Source organism: Stegostoma tigrinum, chromosome 27, assembly GCF_030684315.1.
Source record: "Stegostoma tigrinum isolate sSteTig4 chromosome 27, sSteTig4.hap1, whole genome shotgun sequence".
Lineage (NCBI taxonomy): Eukaryota > Metazoa > Chordata > Chondrichthyes > Orectolobiformes > Stegostomatidae > Stegostoma > Stegostoma tigrinum.
In genome coordinates, this window is record NC_081380.1 from 26,902,641 (window position 1) to 26,920,986 (window position 18,346).

At 37.9% G+C, this 18,346-nt stretch overlaps 1 protein-coding gene across 1 annotated transcript; it reads right to left on the reverse strand.

Moving 5' to 3' along the window:
* Positions 1 to 1,566: 1,566 nt before the first annotated feature.
* On the reverse strand, positions 1,567 to 18,143 carry LOC125464753 (stromal cell-derived factor 2-like). Its single transcript, XM_048557528.2, has 3 exons — positions 17,908 to 18,143; positions 16,792 to 16,988; positions 1,567 to 3,811 (listed from the first exon to the last, which is right to left on the reverse strand). Exons 1-3 carry the CDS (start codon positions 18,086 to 18,088, stop codon positions 3,521 to 3,523), a joined length of 669 nt encoding a protein of 222 aa, XP_048413485.2. The 5' UTR covers positions 18,089 to 18,143; the 3' UTR covers positions 1,567 to 3,520.
* Positions 18,144 to 18,346: the final 203 nt, after the last annotated feature.

The window sequence follows — 18,346 nt, forward strand, 5'->3', positions numbered from 1 at the left end:
TAACCATTTCTCTAGACCCACTGGGCAATTTAGCATGGCCAATCCACCTAATCAACACAACTTTTAACCATGGGAGGAAACCAGAGCACCTGGGAAATCCCACCCAGACACAGGGACAATGTCTATATGGAGTTTGCACAATCACCCAAGAAAAGAATTAACCCTTGTCCCTGGCACTGAGGCAGCAGTGCTAACCACACAGCCATTGTACAACCCTAATATAGTGACATAGTTCAAGTGACATTGAGTTCTTAGAGAGTGATACATTGGTGAATAAGCCGGAAGTGTCAAAACAGTTCATTGACATGTCATTGCTCTAAAAATACGGATCTTGTATGGTCTTCATCCATGCATGGACACAGTGCATTGTAAAGATGAATTTCATCATGTGTCACTAGGCATGATTCTACCCTTACAGGTCCAATAAGCACCTTTAACGAGGTTGTTCATTCTTGTAGATAAAACTTGAAATCATCATCGAAATATATCGCGTTCAGTCATGTAGAGACTTCTTTTGTGTATAATTACTCCAATCTCTTTGCTGGGTTTACAAACATGTGTATGAGGTTTGTCTTGAGATTACACAATGCTACCAGCCACGTGCATTGCAGATGCAAATCTGTCATTAGATGCTCCAAAGTACACATGAGAGATCTACTAGATGTGCTCTCAGGGCATCCTTGTTGGGTGGTTTATGATGAGATTACAGGTAATGAAGGGATTTGAACTGAGTAGATACCTCTTCCCATTCTATAGGAAGTGAGGACATGCCAAAACTAAAGACACTAGCAACACAAACTTGGTTTCAAAAAGAATACGCTTCAAAGAGATTTACTGTGTTTAGTAACATTCTTAAAGTGAAGCAGTTTCATAGTACAATTAAGTTTCTAGTTTGGGTATGTTTCAATCAGCTTTCATTTGTGGTATAGTTTTCTATAAACGAGCACAAACAGATTGAATCAAAGATTACAAAGGAATTTGCTTACTTCAAAGCAAGCATAGAATACAATATAGAGCAGTAACCCTCCCACCAATTCTTTCCTTCCTTCCTTTATTGAAGAAAGGAGAGGAGCGGCTGGGGCGGGGGGCAAGAGTGAGTCAATCAACAAACTGCCTCCTCCAAAATGTGGAAGCAACAGAATTGGTGAAAACTGCTCCTCCAGCCACAGGTCACTTATCTCCCACGCTTGCTGCTGAAAGGCTCTTTAGTCCTTCTAAAGTAACATAATCCTAACATGTAAAAAGGAACAAACTGCAAATAGAAACTGGCATTGAGGCACGTCATTATTAGACTTCAATGGGTGCCAGTAAAGCCCCAGAGTCAGTGAAGAATGGCTAGTTGCACAAATTCAAACGTTTGTTGGTGCTCATGCCAACAACAGTCTGCCAAGAACCATCAATTTCACAGCAGAGAAAAATTGGGGGTGGGGAACGTATGTACAATATATTGAATGTCAAGGCTTGATTGTTTTTTTCGTGTGGGTGGTCACATGACTTGGGCAAACCTTTCAAATTTGAAACAAAAACTGCTTGATACCAGAGTGTAAACACCATTGCTATAAACCATTTAAATAAGGAAGTGATTTATTAAAAAGGGATAGAAAAAACACTAAAGGTTCAGTTAATTGCAGCATTCTAAAGATTAAGTACAACATTTTGATTTTTAAATTTACATTTATTCTATCTAACCCATGTACAATACATACTAACAGCTGGGCATGTAACTTATAGTAACATTCACTGAGGTACTAAATATTCCTAACGAGAAAAGGACAAATTTATAAAGAGATTAAGGTTAAGGAAATGGATGAAGGAGAGAAAGAGTTTAGCATTCATTACATATGCTCCATTATTGGCACATAAAAGAAACCAACTGTTCCAAGTTTCAGGATTGATAAGTTTGTAGTGAAAAACGTTACCTTTATGTCAGCTAAACACATTTTAGCAGACTAATAACTGTTAAATGAGAAAGATTCACATCCCAAGTCTAACAAATCCAATGAATAGAAGCTCCAAGATAAAATAAAACAGTCACTTTTTACAAAACTCCACAACTGTAAAATAATAAAAAATGGTTCAATTGATATTATGTGGCAAAAATTTTACATTAAATGGCATATTATAACATTTGGGCATTTTGGTTCAAGTTCAGTGAATAGTAAATTTAAAAATTCAATGTACAGCTGTATCGATATCTAAATTTAGGGAAGTTTATTTCAGGACTGATCATATCATTTGGATTAGTGAATTAGTGATTACTTCATTAGTCATCACAACTGTCATTTGCCATTACAATTTTGCAACACCAGAGTTTCAATAATTTCCCTCCTATTCTGGTCCAAACAAATACATCACAATAAAATTATGACAGTAGTATTATATCATTCAATATGTAAAATTGCAAAGATGCACAGATGTGTTAGTGTAGTAATGGCTTACTTCTAAATATGAATTCCAAAAACCAAGAGAAATTTTTCTTATTTACAGGGTCTTACGTGTCAGGATTCTTGAAGAATGAAACAAAGAGCATAGTAAACACTTTACTGAAAATGGCCACTTTAGGATGCAGGTGGATTGAAAGAGGCTGCTAAAGGAAAGATGTCCTTTCAAATAATAGTTTCTTTGAGTACCAAGCTAAGAGCCAAAAACAATTATGCTTGGTCTAGCAATTACAAAATTGAGGCTTTACTTCTTTTAAGACTGCCCCTTCCCATCCCAGTTTCAGTTTCTTTTTCTTTCGAAGGCTAATTGCAATCATGCATCTTCCCAGGCAAGATGAATTTGATAATTGGCTTAAAGAAACAATTTCTCATTTTGTAAGGGTTTGGCTCATCAGTTTTCACATTTCAAACTTGAAATGAGATACCTTGACTTTTTTTTTAATTCCACTTATTTAGGTAAAGAATTGAAACCTTATTAAAATTAGCCAACCAAGAAAAGCAAGTTCATGATCTTCAAATCATAAAGCAAGACTAATTCATTACCAGCCTTTTGCATTGCCAACTTTAATTTCAGTCATTCCACACTTCATTCAGTAACTCCACTTTGCCTTTATTAAATAATCTAAATTTCCTTTGCATTACCTCAGGATTCAAAAATAAGTGATTGCCAATATAATTAATACTTATTTGGCATTGCTTTTTAGTGGTCCAAATGTTATAGCCTTAATATCGTTCTGAATTGAATCCTAATTTTAAATACTCCATGAGTATGTTTCAATCAAAGAACACATCAAATGCATCCTAACTTTTGTTTTTACATTGCAATTTAAGTAAAAACAAAGGTAGTTCCATTCACCTTAAATGTTTTAAAACGCTTCTGCTGCCATTCGGCGTTGAAAAATAGGACTTCACAGGACAGCTTGTGCTCGTCAGGATTTTCTCAAAAACGTACTATCAAGGTGCAACGTTTTGCATGTCTAAGTCACAGTACATTTAATACTGAAAACTGATTGAGATTCAGATTTTTTCAGGGCCCAACTGTAAGTTAAACCCCACAATATTGACAGCTTTTGTTTTACTTATAGTTCAATATGTGCTTCCATTCCAGCCCTTGACACTTCCACTGGTTTCATAAAAATTCCTTCCATCACCTTCCAAGAATTAAATTGGTTTGAATACTGCATGCCATGAACTTCAAGTTGGCCATTTATTGGTCGCCCATATTGTTCTCCTGTAATGGACAGCAGGACTTCTGTAGCAGTATGTTTAAACCTCACTGGATTTTTTCGTTCCCAGTATGTTCCACTACACATGACAGTCCAATTATCCAGGCTATCTCCTTCTCCATTCTCACCAAATGCACTCACTTCCTATGTGAGGGGAAAAAAAATGAAAACAAAATTAATACAACTTCATTTGACCAAATGTAAACCTAACATTACAATATGAATCCACAAATGACAGTGCAGTACGAATAACACCATCCATTTCCTATACAAGCCTTTATTTTTGTATTCAAAAGTAAGTAGAAATTAAGAAAGGCTCGATGTGGCTAGGACTGCTATTTGCAAATGGGTTAAATAAAAATTAAAAAAAGATAATAATAAACAAAACTGCACTAAACCAGCTGAAACAATCAACCGAAGTGGTAAAGGTATAAAATTCAAAACAAACTGGAGATAGTAGTGGGAAAGAAAATCAAAAGGGAAATTGCAAAGATGGACTGTTAAGTCTTTAGTTTCACTACAATCTGGAGACAATTAGAAAAGAAAACATGTCAAAAGATTTCAGATCATAAATTAGCAATTTAGAAAAATTCCAACTTCTGTGAAACATCATGTAATTATACTGCACCTTCAGAATTGAGACACCCATTTTGTAAAAACTGAAAGTTTATGCAAGAAACATGATCAGCACTATCTCAATGCGATGAATTTTGCAGTGAATATGACTTGTATGAATTCCCACTATTATATGTCTCCCACTGCTACAACACTTGTGAAATGCACTCGGTTAAATATTTACACTATCCCAAGTGTTATTAGACCATGCTTCTCAGTTTGTCACCTCACTGCCTTACAAACACACGCCCATCAACTTCACTTTGTAGTTATCATGATCCATTCCTAAATGTTGCTTTAGGTAGAAAAAGCCATTTTATGTTTCAGTGCAACCTTGACTGTGAGTCTTTCTTTTCGGATATTCGCTTTGTTGCTCTCTAGCGCCATAAATAACTTTACAAAATTACCATCGGGTTTTAACTTTTATATATGTTCTTAAAATCTTAAATAGGAAATATGTTGAAATTGTAGCATTTTCAGAAAATGCAAAAAAAAGACTTTTATTTCAGTAATAATTTATTTGTTACACTTCTCTGGCTTGGCATTCTATGGGCCAATTTCCTTGTATTGAAGTTATGATTGGCCCAGAGCAAATATTATAACTCAATTACTTTTTCCACCTTATTAAGTTGGAGTCAGTGTCTTAAATGCTCACTGTACACTATTCTTTAATTAATTATGCTACAAGTGAAAATTATCCCTGTGATGTTTTGCTCCATTGCAATGAGAAAGAACAGGACATTTAAATAAGGCATAAAACATAACCTATTAAATCTATTCCACTGATATAACACTTTTGTATAATACAATAAATAGAAGTGCCTGTGCACAGTCTACAGTAACCTCACTAAGGAGTCATTAACACGGACGTTAAGGTTCATTTCTTTATTTCAATGCATTAACAAAATAGAATTATACTGACTATTAACACAGCTAGTCCGGGCCTCAAGAAAGCTGATCCCGATTTAAGTTTTTGCACACAATATGAAAATGGATATGATAGCATTTACAACCAAACACTTAACGTATAAGTTACATTCAAAGGCTAAACAGCATTTCAGACATAAAATCCCAAACAAATGCATAAGCAAATGCATTTAATTTAGTGTACAGCATCTTTACAGCAAAGTTGGAGCTATCGACAGCTGGTACGCAGCAAAAGGTTTGTGAACTGAAGATGTTTACCAACCACTAGGCCTTATCCAACTGTACAAACATTGAAAGAAAGACAGTCAATAGAATTAACCACATCCATACTCAATCTGTCGCTTAGGACGGGTTCCCAGATAATGGATCATTAGTCCCACCGGGACAGTTCATCAGTGTTCTAATTGGTTGTTCAGTTAGTTAGCTTGTCAGTACACTGAAGTTTTCCTGGATTGTGTTCATAACGAAAGAGGTATTTTGAACAGGCTATGTGACAAATGGCAGGACATTTGGATCTAGGATCTGCTTACACATGCATGCGTAATTCTTAGCTCTGAAGGCACATTAGTCTTCAAATTACTGTAAAGAAAACAATTTGTCCAGCTGTCCCAGCACAAAAATGTTCAGGAAGTTCTGTGATAGATATTCTAGCTAGGCGCATGACACACCACAGTTACCAATATTTGGAAATTCTGAAGGTAGAAAAAGACCAACAGAAAGTCAAACTGAGCCAATTCTGGGAAATGAAGCTGTTAGAAATTTCTCCCCAGTGCAATTAAACAACATTCAAAATATCCCTTGCCACCCAAGTTATTGTTTCCCTGGTTTTCAGAAGAACAGTATGCACTTAAGCTCTGGAAAAGCTTGCATCTGTTTTTGCAGTTTCAAAAGACAGAATAACCCATATCTTTTAAGGGCACAATTAACTAAAATCCAAACATAATGCAAGGGAACATTTTAAAGATCTGTCCCTTTGTGTTGCATCCCAATTAGGCGATTTCACATGATATATCATGTTTAGGAGGAACAGTTATGCATTAAACTGTGCATTCAACTTCCCACCTCAAGCTGAAGCAACAACTGACTTCTCTCTCCAATAGCCCCCAAAATCCCTAATGAAAGCATGCACAAAGAATTTTTTTCAACTGTTTCTCAGCTGTTCCAAAATTGCTCTGGCAGCACCTTACACCCCACCCACCATCGTATCCATAGTCCATTTTTTCCCCCGAAAGGCAGGTGCCCAAACACAATGAAAAGAGTTAAATGAGGCAGAATGTGTCAAAACATATGATAAAAAAAATCATGATCAATGCAAAATTTGCAGAACTCAAATTATGTTATTGCACACAGCAGCAATAATTAATAATTGACATCATGGTTCCTGTCAGTCAATCTCAGGTTCAGGCACAGGTCACAAGATTGACTGTTTCCAACTGTAATTTCCAATACAATACCAGAAGAGCTGAGAAACAGTTATATAATATTTCTTCATAAGTACTTTCATTGGGCATTTTGTTAAAAACTAGGCCACTCTAGCATGCTTAAACCTCTAAGATGATAATGGGTCAAATAATGCAATAAGCAGGGCATCTAACATATCTGATTTGAGTCAGTTAAGTTTGGTTTTGTATTTCTTGATTGAAAAGTTGCTGAAAACATGAGCTGAAATTGTCACAGCAAGGGAAACAAAACACCTGAAGTAGCAGTGTATCTTAACTAATCAGATCAAAGAATTGTGAAATTACCAATTAATTGCAAAAACTGAGAAGAAAGAGTAAGAGTAAATTACAGTGGGTGAATTCAGTGCGAAGTTAGGTACCGAAACAGAAATGAGGAAAAAAAATTGGATTGACACACATTTGCATCATACTTTTCAACACAATGAGATGGCTTGCAGCACTTAACAGCAAACAAAGTCGTTCTTGAAGTGTTTGATTGCAGTAATGTTGAATATTAGGAATGCTCCGTAAACTCTCACAACGTAATAATGGCTAGATCATTTTTTTTAGTGATCTGTATTGAGTAATTAATATTAACCAAGACAGAGGGATAAAGAAATTCAATTTACTGACAATCAGCCTACAAACAAATATTGATAAACTATAGACTCTGTAGTTGTGTATTTCCAAAAATCTCATCCTGAAACTCAAGGGGAAACGAAAAAAATCAAGTTCAGATGAAGATAAAGTCTCCAAAATACATATATAAAATGGAGATTCTGTACTTGCAGTAAAAGAAAATCTGATAACCTTTCCACATTGAGGAAACTGTCAATGGCTCTTATGCAAAATATAGTAGCAAGAGAGTCTCAACAATAGATGTGCAGCATTATTTTTGACATCATCTTATCCAGAAAGTTCTTGCTCCCGTTCTGCCTCATTTACTGTGCTGTAGCGCTAAAGAGGCACCAAGGAGTCTTTTGTCTCTAAAAATAAAAAGTCGGCAACTGACATCAGGAAACACAGCTTTCCTCAAATGAAGCAAGCAGAAAAGAAATGCTCAGGGAATTTGGTACTACTCAGAAAATTACTGTTATAGTTCTGAGTGTTCAAAACTGCCAATCAATGATTACAATGGAAGGGATCAGCCAGGAGGTAACCAACTGTACAAATTGCAAAATGAAGCAGTTATGGAAAGGGGAAATAGTTTTGAAAATAACTTTGAAAAAGGATACAACTCCACACAAAATCAGTAGAATTCCTTCTCTAAAGACATTAGTGAACCAAATGGGTTTTTAGGACAATTGATGATTATTGTCATTATCCCCATAAATCTGACTATCTTTCATTCAAAATTTTATTAAGTTTAAATTCCATAAGCTGTCATGATGAGATGTGAACATGTCTCCAGGACATTAGCCTGGGCTTCTGGATTGCTGGTCAAGTATCACCACCACTATGACACAGTTGCCCCAACCGCCTGTAACCTTTAACTTAGTTCCTACAATTATTTAATGGCATCAAAACAATTATTAAATAGGCAAGAAAGCTTAGTTCTGCTGAGAAAGCTCATACCGCGACTTTATAGCCACAAGGCCCAGGACGCACTCGTCCTGATACATTGAAAAATCTGTAAGCATACATGCTTAAACTCCAGATATACACAGCCATTTTCTATTAATTAGACAGAAGATTATCTGCAATCCCTACATCAAGTGGGAGTAGAAAAATTGTCAAATGTCAGTATATTTTTTTTCGAGCTGACATCAGAGATTTCAAATCAGAACTCTGAACCAAAAATAAAACTATAATCAAGTTTCTCCTGTGCCTCAGGAACCTCAACTGCACTGTGGCTTTTTGGAGCCTATTGTGCTGACGACACTGGCTTGCAAACCATTTATTTTTAGTCAGTCAATGGGGAGGGGCAAACAAAGATCACAAATTGTTGCTTTGGCTTGACACCCTGACATAACAACCCTACCATGGAAACCTTCTGCTGACCACCACTATGTAATCAATGCTATTCATTTTGTGCAATATTAGAAAATGAAAACAAAAAAAAAGTGTACCTCTTAATGATGCATTTATTTTAGAATTAATGAAAAGTTCAAATTAATTGCACACCTAGATCTCAAGGTATGAGACTGTAACAATTTAGAGCTCTGGGAGATCATTGTGACGAGTGAACTCTCACTAGGGAGGACCGAGGGTAAAGTAACCTAAAAATAATTAAGTTCATCGTAATAGAAATACAGGACAATTCATCATTGCTTCCAAAGCATTAGGCAAAACTTCTCCTCAAGGTTTCCATAGAAACATTAAAATGTTAAACAAAATGAAGAATAAAAAAAAAACTTAGCACAAAACTTGAACCATTTTAACAATTCCTTCAAGGACAAGGTTTTGGTTTACAATAATTATTAGCGAGCCCAGCATTTAATGTTTGCGATGCTATGTATTTCCAGATGGAATCTCAACCTCTGGATTCTCAGTTCTCAGTCCCAAACTTCATTTCTTCGAAATATTTTAGACAATATATGTATTTAAATAGTGCCACATTTTCACCTTTTGGATTGTGGAACACAAAAGTAAACAAAGAAGGAAGTAAAAACAACTTGCATAATGTGTCAATGAATTACTTCTGAAACTTTGTCTTAAAGACAAAATGAGTCAATCTGTATGCAGCTAAATCCCCAAAACAATAAGGAAATTGAGTTTTGGTGAAATTGTTCGAGGGATGATCAGTGAACAGGGCACCAAAAGAACTCTCCATTCTTCTTCAAAAGGTCTAACATGAGTTTTTTGAGGAAGTTACCAAAAAGGTTATGACGACAGAGCGGCAGACATTTTTATTTGAATTTCCAAAAAGCCTTTGACAAGATTCTGCATGGTAGACTAATTAGTAAAATTAAGCCACATGGGATTCAGGGTGAGCTTGCCAATTGAATACATAATTGGCTTAATAGCAGGAGGCAGAGAGTAATGAAGGAGGGTAGCTCTTCAGACTAGAGGCCTGTGATCAGCAGTGTTCCACAAGGATAGGTTCTGTGTCCTCTTTTGTTTGACGTTTATATAGATGGTCATCCAAGTCATTTATAAGGTATGGTCAGTAAGTTTGCAGATGACACCAAAATTGGTGGCATTGTAGACAGTGAAGAAGGTTTTTTAAGATTATAAAGGGATCTTGATCAAATGGAACAATGAGCTGAAAAATGCGAGTTCAATCTGGATATACGCGAGGTATTGCATTTTGGTACAACAAACAAGTGTAGGGTTTATGCAATTATATAACATAGGGCTTTGGGCAGTGTTGTAGAACAGAGGGACCTATGGGTGCAGGTACACAGTTCTTTTAAGTTTGCATCACATATAGACTGGATGGTTAAAAAGGCATTTGGCACGCTTGCCTTTATTGCTCAGGCCTTTGAGCAGAGGAGTTGGGGCATTATTTAAGGTTGTACAGGATATTGGTGAGGGTTCTTCTGGAGGCCAGATCTGGTTGCCCAGTTGTAGGAGGATATTATCAAGCTGGAGAGGGTTCAAAAGAGATTTACCAGAATGTTGCTGGGTATGGAAGGTTTGAGTTATAAGGAAAGGCTGGGACTTTTTTCACTGGAGGCTAGGTGATTGAGAGGGGACCTGATAGAAGTTTATAAAATAATAGAGTTATTGGTAGTTGTCTTTTTCCTAAGACAGGGAATTTAAAGAGTAGGGGGGCACATTTTTAAGGTGAGAGGAAAGAGATTTAAAAAAAGACACTAGGCAATTTTTTTTAACTGTAGGTCATTTGCGTGTGGAATGAACTTTCTAATGAAGTGGTCAATGCAGGTACAAGTACATTTAAAAGAAATTTGGATGGATATATGAATAGGAAATGCTTGGAGGGATATGGGCCAGGAGCAGGTAGGTGGGACTAGTTTAGTTTGGGGTTTTGTTTGGCGTGCACCACTTAGACAAGAGGTCTGCTTCCATACTGTATGACTCTCTGTTACATGAATGACAAAGCTGCAGTACTCTCTAATAATTGCAATGAAGCAGCCTACAGTGTGTTCAGATGTATTTCCACTTTGGGTTTATGACTGGCGGACTTTGTTTTTGACTTCAGAACAGAATATTTTAGCTTTTAATTCAGAGGAACCAAGAGTTCCTTTCAAAAGAAGAATCAACTTAGTATTATGGAGCTTCCAAACACTTTAGATACAAATCTTAAAGTTGTTACATTGAGAAAGTTTAGGCCATCAGATTAGTCAAAAGTTCATGTCAATTACTCAAAAAAACCCTCTAACTTAAAGGATAAGAAACTGAGGAAGATTAGTTAACTGAAGATTTTTAAAGCTGATATATAAGTGATATTCATGGAGATTGAGTTGAATAAATGTTTGGAAACAGGTTAGTATTTTCTTTGATTTAAAATCTTTCCAACCCTTTTCTACATATAGACATGAAAAAAAACTTTTCTTTTTCCTTTCGTCTGTAATAAACTTACGCTTTGTTAAAGAACATCTGCAGCCTTCAGTGACTGTTTCAGTGACTAATCATGTTAACCAATTGAATATTTTAAATATATGATCTATCAAATCATGTTTCATTCAGGGAACGGACTTGCCCAGTGTAACTGGATGATAACATAACGTTGGAGCTTAAAGAAAGCAGGACAGATAGCCCCTAACATTAGCTGCTTCTTAAAGTTAAATGTCCCTTCCAAGATATTATAAATTACAGATGTTTGGAAGCATTCAAGGTCTAATTATTCCAGAATAGTGGTTCAAAACTGATGCACATCAGAAGCAGTTTTGTCAGGATACTTTGTGATATTCTGAAATATTTCAGGCAGATGGTGAATAGGTGCTTATATAGTTAAATAATAAAACAAAAAAGACTTGTTCGTGTCTTAGGCATTAAGTGTTTAATTCTGGCCTTGTACTACTTGCTAGCAGGAATTAAATATTGAGAAAATAAATGGCAGTGGTGAGCCAGAAAAAGAGACAGACCAAAAAAAAGGCTGAGTCATGAATTATACTCACCCTCATTAGTAAAGGTATTCATAATGCGATACCTGACCTCAAGATATCCTATTAATATTGTAAGTAGATAGTTAAGTTTTACATCTCTAACATCTGTTTTATGTGGGGCAACATTAGATCAAATGCCCGACTAGCATACTCTGCTCTTTCGGAACAAAACATACGCCTTGTTTTCCAAGAGGCAGAATTTCAAATGCACAGAGAACCAAAATAATATCAAAATCCCAAGAAATTCTTACTTATTTTCAATTAGTTCGGCAGGGGGAGATCATTAATCAATGCACGTGCCCCAGGACTTTTTTTTTGGCACTCAAAAGCAAATTTGTTGTCTTTATCATAGCAGCATTTTCATAAATATCAGAATTAAGAATGCCCTAGGCATATATTGCTTCAGGTATAAGTTGTTGCCTTTAAGTTCCGTTAATCAAATATCACATGCAGATTTGTTTTCAGCTGGTTTGAGTTGGACCATAGTACTTAAATAACATTGACATACTGTATAACAGCAAAAGCACCTAGATGAATAAACGCAAGTTTACAGACATAAGAAGAGGAGCAACCCTTCAAGCCTGTTGTGCTGATCTCCAGCCCAACCCCATACTTAAACTTTGCTTCATACTTCTGGTCAACAAAAATACAGCAACGTTTAAAACTAATGCTTAATGTAGGAGTTGTCATTTGTAGTGGGGATTTCCAAATTTCAACTATCTTGCACATGTAAAAGTGCTTACTAGTTTTTCTCCTGAAAATTCTGACTCTAATTTTTAGATTATGCCCTTAGTCCTAGACTCCCCAATCAATGTCTTCTCTCTTTACCATATTTACTTCCCTTCATGTCTTAAATTTTGATCACGTTACTCCTAAACCAATTTGAAGTATTTTGTGCATTGGACATTAAATTGAACAACAGTCCGTAACAATAGCAAAACATACTATCAACTCAGAACAAAAATCTAATCCTGCTAACAGCACTTGTATCATTGCAATTTATAAAACAAAAATATTTTCATGGCTAAACGGTGCCCTCTTTTGAAAGTTTAGTGTACATTCCACGAACCAAAATAAATTATTAACTCACAATTTAGGTTGTTCACCAAAAGATTAAGAAATCCAATGGCAGTCTGTATGTCATTAATTCTGGAATTAAAATTAGTTCTAACTTTAACTAGAATTATCTTTTAGATAGGTACTGTGACCCATCAAAATTATTTAAATATACAGAGTTCTATTCCCTCATTCTATATTGATTAATATGGCACATCAGCAGCATTATTAGGCAAGCTATACATCAAATCTCTCAACCAGCTGTAAGACTACAGTGCTGAGGGAATAAATGCCAATCTAAATACACATTCTTTCTCTTGACTATCATATTATGAAATGTTGCATTGAAAGCCAAAGAAAGCACTGCAGACATTCACCCAATACAAAAGAAACCTGTAAAACCACTATATTACAATATACCACTGTGTTCTATCTCCTGCACAATGGCTGTAATGGCTCAAGGAGGTAGCTCTCCACCACATTCTCATGGGCAGCTACGAATAAGCAATAAATGCTGGTCAGACAGAGTTGCCCACGTCCACAGGTCAATTTAAAAGAAAGTCTGAATTCATTTCTTCCTGATTTACACGCAAAATATACTATTTTGACAGTGATGCCAGATGAAATAAGGAGGAAATCTGGCCATTACTTCATACCTTAGCCTGTACTTAGTCCAAGAACACTGGAGGGAAGCCACTTTTAAGGACTTATAACTAAACCATCTAGATTCAGTGTCAAAAAGTAGCATATGAAGGGGTATACAATAAACTCTCCAATTGTGACAAATTCAGATTTGCAATGATAACATTCAGGTGTCATAAAAATATCAAACCATAGATGACTAGCCATGTTCTCTCAACCTTATCAGCGTCAGTATGTCCAAGTCTGCTCTTCAGCGAAATCTTGAGATCACCATTAATCTCATGATTATCAGGATCAACTATGTCAATAGAATGATAACAGAAATGGGATAAGGGTAAGATATGCATTAATGACTGTGTCAAGTAGTGAGCCATACACATACAGCCCAAATCCACAACCCCACCCACCCCACCCTCTTAATGTCTCTGCGCTATCCATAAGGTTCAAATCAGGAATGTGATATAATAGAACGACTATAAGGAAAGTACCAGTGTTTCACAAAAACTCCCAACTTGATCTAGGATGTATCCAATATTAATATATGCTGTTTCCTGTGAAAGTTTGATAAATCCACACCAATTTCAGCTGACCTTTGAGTTGGGACTTGTCAAAGGTGAGATATTAAAGGCTCCTGAGCATAACACAAGCACAGCCACAATACTTTTCAAAAAGTGCCACACAATCCAGGACACATCAATCTGTTGGCTTTCAGCCTTGCCAATAATATTACTACTCCAATGACATTACTGCTACACTATTGTCTCCTTCACTGAGGCAAGGCGCAGGGGTAAAACAACCTCTCCATGGGTTAAGAATATAAAACTTAAGGAGTTCGCAACTTTGTTCGAATAGTCCATTAAGAAACAATACCAGATCTTGGAACCTTTGGAATACTTCAATGGGAAAGGTAGACGGTGCAATTATGGCACAGCTGTGAAGGAACTCAGTTATAATTTGCATCTTAAAAACAAGTTGGTAAAATAAACTATACATAGTAGGCAATTTCTCTGTTGAAGGAAAGAAACTTGTAAGACCTGGAGAAAGGTTACTGAGATGAACATTCTTTAGGGGGAAAAAGATCCGTCATGTTGGCTCAACCCGGACTTCATAGGACTCCAAAACTCACGGCAAAGTTTGGCCATTTCGAAGGTCAGTTCAGAGTCAGTTGAATAAAAATCAGTAAATAGCATTAAACAGAATAAAACTGGACAGGCCATCTGACATCAACCTGATCAGAGAAGCCGAAGGCACATCCAACCTGGTCAACCTTACAATCCTCCTTTCTAACGAACGGAGGCTTCTGCTAAAATTGGAAGAGCTGACCAACAGACTATTCAAGCAACAACTTTCCGAAGTCATACTCATTTAAAATACACTTTTCACCTCATGTCCCAGACTCTCTAATCACTTCCCACCCTGCCTCTCATTTATGTCCTGTGCTACTGGCAGGGTGAACTACCAAATGTGGCAGCTCAGTCATCCTTGGAGTGCTGCACACGGATGCTGAAACCCATGGCACTACGTCAAAAGTGGGCTAGGAAACCTCCTACTGATTAGTACCACTGTGTTCCATAACTGATGGATCAGTGCTTTATCACGTTGAAAACCACCTGTAAGCAGCATCGATGGAGGCACATGCATCACAATGCAGTCTAGTCCACTGGTCATTGGGTAATCTGACTGAACAGGGCAATTATCAAAGAAGATAAATGACAGACTGGGCTGGTGATAGGCACTGAGACTCTTATAAGACAACAGGAAAGTTTATCTTGGCCCAGCCACAATCTATGCATCTAAGATGTATCCGTTCAGAACCATATTGATAAGAGCAATGATTGGACATTTCTGATACCACCCGGCATGGCATGTGGTACTAGCATCACAAAAACGGGATAAATTCAGAACAGAGATAATGGGAACTGCAGATGCTGGAGAATTCCAAGATAATAATATGTGAGGCTGGATGAACACAGCAGGCCAAGCAGCATCTCAGGAGCACAAAAGCTGACGTTTCGGGCCTAGACCCTTCACCAGAGAGGGGGATGGGGAGAGGGAACTGGAATAAATAGGGAGAGAGGGGGAGGCGGACCGAAGATGGAGAGTAAAGAAGATAGGTGGAGAGACTTCTTTACTCTCCATCTTCGGTCCGCCTGCCCCTCTCTCCCTATTTATTCCAGTTCCCTCTCCCCATCCCCCTCTCTGATGAAGGGTCTAGGCCCGAAACGTCAGCTTTTGTGCTCCTGAGATGCTGCTTGGCCTGCTGTGTTCATCCAGCCTCACATTTTATTAAATTCAGAACAGATCTAGCATCTCATGGGCACCACTTTTGGAAGCAGCAACACCTGAAATAAAAGAGAATTGAAGATGGGTTGGGCAATTTACAAGGGTAGTCAATTTTTTTCTTTTAGACGAGGTGGTTGCTGCCAGTGAACATGAAAGTGCAATGACAGCTAGTCAATAATTCAGTAAAAAATATGAAGAAAGGAGCAAAAGATTATCTTGTAGAAAATGTAAGCTTAGGCAATGAGGGAAGAAGGGAGAGACAGGGTTCAGGACTAGGTAAGGAGGAGGCAAAAAGAACAGTTGAGAGTAAAAATAGAGGTGGATTCAGCCAAATGGATTGTTTCAACGCTCACACCAAAGATTTATGCTGAAGATGGCAACTCTGCAACTGGCAGTATATTAGCACGTTCAAAAGACATGTTTTTTGTTTCTAATCAAGCTTGACAGTTCAGCCTCAATCTAAATAGGTAAAGAACTAGAACATGCATTTTGTAATCTTGACAAATATTCCCCAGTCCTTAAAGAATATATGATAAGCTATGCTGCCAATGCAACTATCAAACAATTATGGATGCAGAAACTCAAAAGATATAAAATTACTTTGAAACACAACAAGCTGCTGCAAAAGTAAATCCATAAAATAATTTCACATAGTGTTGACAGGTTGTTGCTCAAACTAATTGTGTTTCTGATTGTAGAAAGTACCCTGTCAATTTTAGGGACTTGTAAAAAAGTTAAACATGGCGAACATTGATAGCAAAAAACAAAAACAAAGTTGCTGGAAAAGCTCAGGTGTCCCATTAACCTTCCTCAGAACCAGACCTGATACGTTAACTGTTTTCTCCTTCACAGATGCTGCCAGACCCGCTGAGCTTCTCCAGCAACTTTTTTTTTGCTATCAATAAAAACCAAAAGAACTGCAAATGCTGTAAATCAGAAACAAAAACAAAGTTGCTGGAGAAGCTCAGCGGGTCTGGCAGCATCTGTGAAGGAGAAAACAGTTAACGTATCAGGTCTGGTTCTGAGGAAGGTTAATGGGACACCTGAGCTTTTCCAGCAACTTTGTTTTTGTTTCTGATTTACAGCATTTGCAGTTCTTTTGGTTTTTATTGATAGCAAAAAAACTTGATTAACAATTCATTCAACTCACCTGGTTTCCTGATAACGGAGAGGTAAAGTGATGGCTGTGCAAATTACGTCCTGTGTTTATATGAGTCAAACGAATAGTCTCACCACATTTTATTGGATTTCCACGTTGGCACACAGTGTCACTTTTTCCACGTATCCTCCAATAACTATTACTATCATCTGCTTCAGTCACTCCAGTCACAGACTGCTGACCACTTCCTAGGATAGAATATTTTATCGGAATTACTTCAATATTGGTTTCAGAATTTCTCCGAGACACAAAACTAGGATGGGCTTTGAAGACTAAAATAACATTTGAAACCCAAAGTCAAAAGCAGCAAAAGGCTTTTACAAACAGCTGTATCAGAGGACACAGGTACCTGCAGGTGGTGCAATGAGCACACAAGCAACTTCACTAAGAAGCAGTGGAAGCAGGTGCCTTCATATGTAAGTGATAATGGGAACTGCAGATGCTGGAGAATCCAAGATAACAAAGTGTGAAGCTGGATGAACACAGCAGGCCAAGCAGCATCTCAGGAGCACAAAAGCTGACATTTTGGGCCTAGACCCTTCATCAGAGAGGATGAAGGGTCTAGGCCCGAAACGTCAGCTTTTGTGCTCTTGAGATGCTGCTTGGCCTTCATCTGTAAGTCTATTTAGCCAGGACTCAATGGCCTCAATCGGTTGAATGGCTTACTTGATCTCCTCTGAATGGAGGCATTTTAAGAGATCCTAAAGGTATATTAAATATCCTTCCTCGAGATCATGTTCCCATCCCCACCCCCTTTCCATTCCCTCCAGACCCCTTGGCTAACTCACCCCCTTCCTGCTTTGGACCCCTTTCCCACCCACGAACCCCATTCCCTTTCCTCTCCAGACCCACTTCCTACCCCAACCCTCTTTCCCCTCTGGAACCCTTTTCTACCACCAGCTCTCCCAAACCCCACCCCGCTCTCTATCCTCCACTTCCACCCTACACATTTTTCCAATTAGCACGCCTTCAGGCCCCTCACACCTATCCTCCTCCGGAAGCCTTTCTACGACCCCTCCAGGCCTTCTTTTTAACCTTAACAGACCTCTAAGCCTCTTTCCATCACCCCTCCCCCTCCCAACCTTTACCCTGTCCCTACCCTCTTACCTGAGCCATACTTCACGTCGTGCGAGTGTAACCTCACATTGTGTCGAGTGTTTAATAATTTTATAACCGAACCACAAGTGACGTAGCTCAAGTCAGATGTCTCCAAGACGCCGCACACCCAAAAACTGGAAAAAATCCAGAGTCGCCAAAACAACGAAACCGCCTTCAGCCCAACGTTCATTTTCTCCTTCAACCAGCTCCCGACTGACAGCCAACGTCAACACAGACAAGGCACCAAGCGGCAAGGGAATCCTAAACGTCAAATACCGCACTCCGGTTACAGCGCCACTAAGAGGATCATCGCAGTCAGTGCCGCTGGGAGGACCAACTCAAACAGCGCCATCAGCAGTTCGGGAGGACCAGATCAGCGCCACGAGGAGGATCATCGCGAAGAATGCCGTTGGGAGGACCAGCTCAATCAGCGCCACCAGCAGTCCGG

Excerpts from the sequence above, each read along its gene's own strand:
- LOC125464753 (XM_048557528.2), bottom strand. The coding sequence starts at position 18,088 with ATGAACGTTGGGCTGAAGGCGGTTTCGTTGTTTTGGCGACTCTGGATT. Across the intron at positions 16,989-17,907 it reads CGACGTGAAGTATGGCTCAG|GAAGTGGTCAGCAGTCTGTG; the intron begins GTAAGAGGGTAG and ends ATTCTATCCTAG. Across the intron at positions 3,812-16,791 it reads CTCCGTTATCAGGAAACCAG|GAAGTGAGTGCATTTGGTGA; the intron begins GTGAGTTGAATG and ends CCCCTCACATAG.